Here is a 6393-nt window from a genome sequence, read left to right as displayed (position 1 = left end):
CACTAGATGTCACCTGTGTGTCAACACAGAACAAATTGTGTGTGTGTGTGTGTGTGTGTGTGTGTGTGTGTGTGTGTGTAACACAAATACAGACGCTCTAAAGAAAACCACTGATTTATTTTTCAAATCAAATTAGACTGTAGTTTGTAAATGGACATATCAAAGCTTTGTTGTAAATGTGTGTCCACAGTGGTTTGCTTGTTCAGTAAACAAAAATCTTGTTAAACTAACTCAAGTTTGCAAAAATACCTCAAGTACTTGTATGTAAAGAAAACTAAATGCAGCTACTGCCTGGAGACGATGTCACAGCTGCTCAGTGTGCGACCACTGACCCTTCTGAAGGTAAAACTTTGCCAGAAAAATAAAAACATAATTTCTGAGAAATTAAACCATAAACTCTGAGTCCCTTCTTTTTTAAATGCAACAAAATGAATTTAGATCATTTAGATCAGCGATAGTAGTGTATGGAATCTAGACAGGTTTCATTCAAACCAGAGCTTTATGCTCAGTGTAAGTAAGCGTAGTCAGTTATAGAAGAGGGAGCACCGTGTGGTCACAATTCAAATACTTGAGCTCACAAGGAATAAATATTGCAGAAAAGATCTCAAAGTTTAGTGTTTGTAAACAACATTGTTACTCTGAAGATGTGAGTCAGTGGCTTCAAAGCAGGTCAAACACTGTAGTTTAAATTTGATAACGACTATGCATACGTTAAAGGTAACAGTTTGCTTCCATCGTAACGCTGCTGCATTTTATTCCGGTGAAATCAAATGCTGAAACAAACCTTCCTATTCTCAGTGAAAAATTAAACACTGCATCGTAAAGACACTTTCCAAAGTAAACCGTGCTAATTAATAAGCGGCTGCACGTGTGTGTTGGTAAGCGATGGGTTTTAGTTGCATCAGGTATGTAGGGTTTCTCTCTATTACAATTGGTTTCTTTGCTTTTGAATTACTCCACAAAGAACCTTTAGCTCTATAGGCGTGGATTAGTCAAATACAAAGCATTTGTTAATGGGAGTGATGGCGCCCTCTGCTGTTCAAACAAAAATCACCATCCAGGACTGGGTGACAGGTCCAGGAGCGGACAGAAGTGTCAATATTGCCAGTGTTTATTTGACCTGAGTGAAAATAATAAACTAAAATTAGATACACACCATTTTAAAAAGTTTTACTACTCTGTGGGTTTAGAGATTTAAGCATAATATTCTTTCCACTCAGAAAGCAGCAGCCACTGCAGACTTCAACTAATGCACCTCCACCTGAGTTTCGTCTGACGCGTCCAAACGCAGCTCTGCATGTTTGCCAACGGCTAACTCAGGCACACGGTTGCTATCGAAGATGATGAAGCTTCTGTTTTCTGGCAGGTCTTCGCCAGCCACGCTGTTGAGGTGAACAGAGGTCATGTACTGCAGGTCTTCATTCTCCCGGGGAGAAATGTTCTCCTTTTCCTCAGGATATCCGTTCATTTGCAGGTCCAGAATGTTCCTGCTGGAGGTCTTCATGTAGTCATTTGCTGCCTGGATCAAACCTTCAGTCTCATTGTCCTTCACATCTAAAACAACTGAAGTAACACATTTCTCAGGCTCAGAGTTTAGGTTTTCTGTATTTGCTGCCTCAGGGCTATTCATCTGCTCAGTCTCCACTTCAAATTGAGGAACAGCCTGATCCACATGAGCAGCCTTTTCTTCAGTATCCACAGTCACAACACTCTCCTCGTCCTCCTCTCTTTCCATACTCTCCTCCTCGAACACACTGTCCACGCTAAAGTCCTCCACAGGTGAGTGCACCTCCACTTGTGTCTGGATCTGACAGCTTGCCTGTGCGGTGTCTTCTACAGGGCTGAGACTTTCTTCATCCTCGTGGTCGCCCAGAAAAAAGGTTACTGACGGTTCACAGACGCACTCAACAACGGCCTCCAGAAGGTTTTTCTTCTCAGAGATCTTAACTGAGGGTTTCTTTTGTAGTCTGTGTTCAGACGGCTCGAGTAAGTCTTCTAGAGGATCTGGGATGCAGGATAAATGCTGGCTCAACATCTCTTCAGTTTGTGGGCAGGGTTGATGAGGAGCTGGGCTGTTGAGTGGGACGGAGACAGCATTTACTTTAAAAGCAGGTGACTTTAACTGTGACTGCATGAAAAATCTGAATTACAGGTTGCTGCCAAATCACAAGTGATCTCCCTGACTGAGTTTCCCTCATACCTTTCCATGGATTCATAAGAAACAGTCAGACTTGGCTCCTTGATAGAATCCTCATCCTGAGCCTGCACCAGTCCCTGATTGGATGAGGCGTAGGTCAGGATGGCATCTGTCACGGAGTAGGGAGTGTGGCCTTGAACACAGTCCTGGATGTGACCCACTGGCAGCTGTGTCTGCAGAAAGAGGTGGAGCTGGCTGTCTGAAAGACAGACTGTGGTGTTCACCACTCTGTACGGAAAAGGGGCAACAAGAGAATTATAGATTTTGTAATGATGAAATGCTGAGTTTATCTTTAGAAGAATAAAACAAAGAACTGACTTGTCCAAGAAGCCCTGAAGTCCTTTTCTTCTCCTCTCCAGAAAGTCCTCATTGCTGAAAGAGAAGAAGGATTTTCCTGGAAGATCTGGAACTGGTCTGGAAGAACAGAAACAAATTTGTTTAAAATGATGGTTAAACTGCTTGAACAGCACTGTAACATACAGTACATAAACATAACATAAAACAAATTTAGATTCAGATTTAAAGAAAGTTTTTGATAAACCATTTGAATTGTTTTGGTGCTGTAAATGATCTGACTGATAAATTGATGTGATGTACTGCTGATGACAATGCTGTCATTTATACTAAAGCATCAGTGGGATGTCAAGGTTTTTTTTCCCTGAAACAAATCACTGTGCTGGTGCAAAGAAAGGCAAAACGTTACCACTTACACCAAACCAGCATTTTTCTGCAGCTGCTTTTTCAACCACACAAACTCACTGTAGCGCCGACGCACACAGGATGTCTTTGCTGTGAAGGCTTTGCTGTTAGTCTGAAATGAAAGGAAAACAGGTTTTGCTGCCAACTACACTGGATAAATATCAACTATTTAAATGCGGAATACATTTGAAATGGTGATAAAACAAAGCAAGACATCTACTGCACTGACCAAATGTAAACAGCAACTGTTTCACCCAACTTTGTTTTTTACTGTAGTCACAACTAATTCTGTCTATTATAACAGTATTGTAACTACCGTGACTCATCATCCAGCTGATGCTTTATCACATGCCAGACTGGTTCCAGTGATGTGTCTGAAGAACACAATACCACCTGAGAGGCCATTATCACTTCCAGCACCTAAAGAAGAACCTCTAGTTCCCACGTCAATGCAGGTGAGCAGATTCTATTACAGCTTTACAGACCACATCACAATATGTATTTATTTTTATAAAGTGTTCACATGAAGCCTGTAAATATTTAAAAATATTTTAAAAAAGCAATATTTGATTTGTAATAAGACAAGTAAAAAAATAGCATTAAACTTCATTAAGACATGTATAATTGTACATTCAAACATAGAAATGAAGATGTATAGAATGAATCAATGAACCTAAATGATGGAAGATCATGTGAGGTCACAAGATCCTTGAGTCAGCAGCAAGAAACACACATGAAGACTCGGCGTCTTCCTGCTGACACAGCATTCCTCAACAGAAACCATCACCTAGACGACACGCAGCACAAACCCTGGTCCAAACTAAATGTGAGGAAGCGACTGGTTTCGTAGGCTGGAAGCATCAGAAGCATCAGGCGAGTTACTGGTGCCTTTGCCTTCCATAAAGTGAGCAGCCAGTGTAAGGATTAAGTGCCTTTAGCTATTCACCTACAGTAAATGCTAGTTAATTCATATCTAACCTGTATGACGAGCTGCCATCTGTATTTAGAATTAGGGGGGTTCAAGATTTGACATCCAGGATTTAGAACATACAATCAAACTAAAACACAACTTACTCAAGTGAATAATTACTTTACAACATACTGTACCAAGCTAACGTCAAAAATATAGTCTAACGACTAAAGTCTTTTTTGCAAGCATGTTACTATAAATAGATCGTGAGTTTACTTTAGGGGAGTGTTTGTAATAGCTTTAAGGTTTAAAGATGCTAAATGAGCCATAATAAGTTCTGAACTATTTACATTTTTAGTTACAGCTTCAGCTGGATGCTTTTTGATGAAAGCTATCTATGAATATCATCATAATGGTTGTTTTGCATCGATTCACTCCTAATTCAAATGTCAGCACTCACATGTAGGAATATTTTATAATCCACATATGAATTCCAAGAGCCTTCATGCTGAACACGGGGATCTTGGACCCGCACTGCAACAAACTCCTATAGAACAGAAAAAGTCAGAAGTTTCAAATAGGGAAGCACTGTAGTGTTTGCGTGATAAATCTAGATAACGGTGCCAGAACATAAACCTTAACCAAACACAAATTAGGTTCCTCAAATGCTTCAAAACACATGGATGAACAAATTGTTCTTTGGCTGGTATAAAGTGGACATCAGCATGAAGTGTGTGCCTCCTGTTGGTCGGGTTTAAAGAGTTTGAGTTTCAACTTAAGCGTTTAATTTGGAAGGTACTGTACTTACATCTTCTTGGTGATTCCTGTTCATCCTATTATGTGCTGCACTGCAATGAGATGAGAAGTCCATGAGAACAGAATTCACCACACTGGACAAAACGCTATATGTGTGCGTGTTTTATTGTTGTCATGACTTGTCATGAGTGAGTCATCAAAGAGAAACTGCTCAGAGACATTGCTCTCATTGCTGAAATGATGCAGAGGCTCTGGGGCTTTTTAAACAGTGGCCAATTCTTTGACATACAGACATGACAGTCAAGATTCTTAGTATAGCTTTGTAAAATTCCCCAATAGCAATTCATAAGCCACATTCTGGACATTAAAATGTCAGATGAACATCAAAGACATTTGTTTGCTTATCTGCTTCCTCGTTGAATTGGTTCATCTGAAAGTGGTATTCAATGTTTAATTGTTTATAAAGAAGAAGCAAATCCTTACATCTGATATAAAATGCATATTCTGGAATCAAACCACTACAGATAGTAACAGAACTACCTCATAAAGACAGAACACAAGGATGCAGTGAGCCAATTAAGCACCAAAAAGGCACCAACATGTAGGTACAAATGAGAACTTTAATTATAAAGCAGCGCTATCGAACCACAGGAAACCTAAAATGAGAACTTCCTTACAGCTACAACCTCAGGAGAGAAAAGAACTGCACGAGCACACATACGTTAGCTTCCCACAGCTCTCCCTCTGTCACTCAGTCTCTGGTTCACGGGACAGGGGCGTCGTGTTTGTGCCCACAGGCTTTTCGTCCCATGATCCACCGCGTCTTTTAACATCATCCTCGCATATAAAATAAAAATGCCCGAAGCTAACCTGCCTCCGGGGTCAACTACGTTACAAGTGGAACAACCTGAATTTACCAGCTTGTAAACACTAACAAGACCCCACTGTGGGAAAGGAAATTAAAATAAACCAAAACACTAAAATGCCACTTATTTCCTAATTAAAGGTACCGTTGTCCTGTAACGTCAGACTCTGGCCTGAGTGACTTCACTTCTAACCCCGCTAAACAATCATTTAGCTAAATGCTAATGCCGATCGATAGCTACTTACTTTCATGGGTACGTGTTAGCTCCTGAGGTGGTACTTGGTTCGCTGCGGTCGAAGTCCTCTTGTTTTAAGAATCCTCAAACACAGGCTTGTTTTTCCCAACAACTGCTTTCTATCTCCATTTCGCAAGTCACAACCAGCGCTGCTACGTCAACCTTTACGTGAGGCTTACGTTCGCGCGCGTGCGTAAGAAATGGGCGTGGCTTAAATAAATTAAAAAATAAAAAGGGCCAGGGTTCTTGCAAACGGTTATACCTGATCAAACAACGTCTGGTCTGAATGCCTGCGTCAATGGACAATTTAGAGAATAAAAAATGAGGGAGATCTGACCTTGCCAGAAATTAGCAAAGTGATACTAAAAGAAAGTTAGGTTTTATATTTAGTGTTGCAGGGATGGGTTATGTGCACGTTGACACGATGAAAGTGTGAGTTTGCAAAGAAAACACAAATAATTATAACACGAGAATTCACAAGTATGAATGAACAACAGAAATCAAGAAGAGTAAACAGAAAAACAGTATTTATAAAGTAAAATACACAGTATTTTGTGTATGCCAGGAATAAAGAACTAACAGATTTCTGAACTACAGAGTTGTGGTTATATATATATATTATTAAAACAAGTAGGTCTGGCTTTCCATATGAAAAGCAGATAAAGCCTGTGTAAAAATCATACTGAAATATCATGGGATATCCGGTTTTAGCAGGGCAAAGATGGACTAAC

General features: G+C 40.1%; 1 protein-coding gene across 1 annotated transcript; it reads right to left on the bottom strand.

The window, feature by feature from the left end:
• Window positions 1-98: 98 nt before the first annotated feature.
• snx11 (sorting nexin 11) lies at window positions 99-5838 on the bottom strand. Its single transcript, XM_029133214.3, has 7 exons — window positions 5673-5838; window positions 4615-4654; window positions 4267-4353; window positions 2908-3008; window positions 2516-2611; window positions 2201-2425; window positions 99-2072 (listed from the first exon to the last, which is right to left on the bottom strand). Exons 2-7 carry the CDS (start codon window positions 4636-4638, stop codon window positions 1247-1249), a joined length of 1359 nt encoding a protein of 452 aa, XP_028989047.1. The 5' UTR covers window positions 4639-4654; window positions 5673-5838; the 3' UTR covers window positions 99-1246.
• Window positions 5839-6393: the final 555 nt, after the last annotated feature.

This window comes from Betta splendens, chromosome 19, assembly GCF_900634795.4.
Source record: "Betta splendens chromosome 19, fBetSpl5.4, whole genome shotgun sequence".
Classification (NCBI taxonomy): domain Eukaryota; kingdom Metazoa; phylum Chordata; class Actinopteri; order Anabantiformes; family Osphronemidae; genus Betta; species Betta splendens.
Note: the sequence above shows the minus strand (reverse complement) of the source record. Positions and strands in the feature narration are given on the sequence as shown.

Coding starts and splice junctions, on each gene's coding strand:
- snx11 (XM_029133214.3), bottom strand. CDS start 4,638: ATGAACAGGAATCACCAAGAAGAT. Junction 2,612..2,907: donor CAGAAAAATGCTGGTTTGGT/GTAAGTGGTAAC, acceptor CTGTTCTTCCAG/ACCAGTTCCAGATCTTCCAG. Junction 2,073..2,200: donor TCTTATGAATCCATGGAAAG/GTATGAGGGAAA, acceptor CCCACTCAACAG/CCCAGCTCCTCATCAACCCT.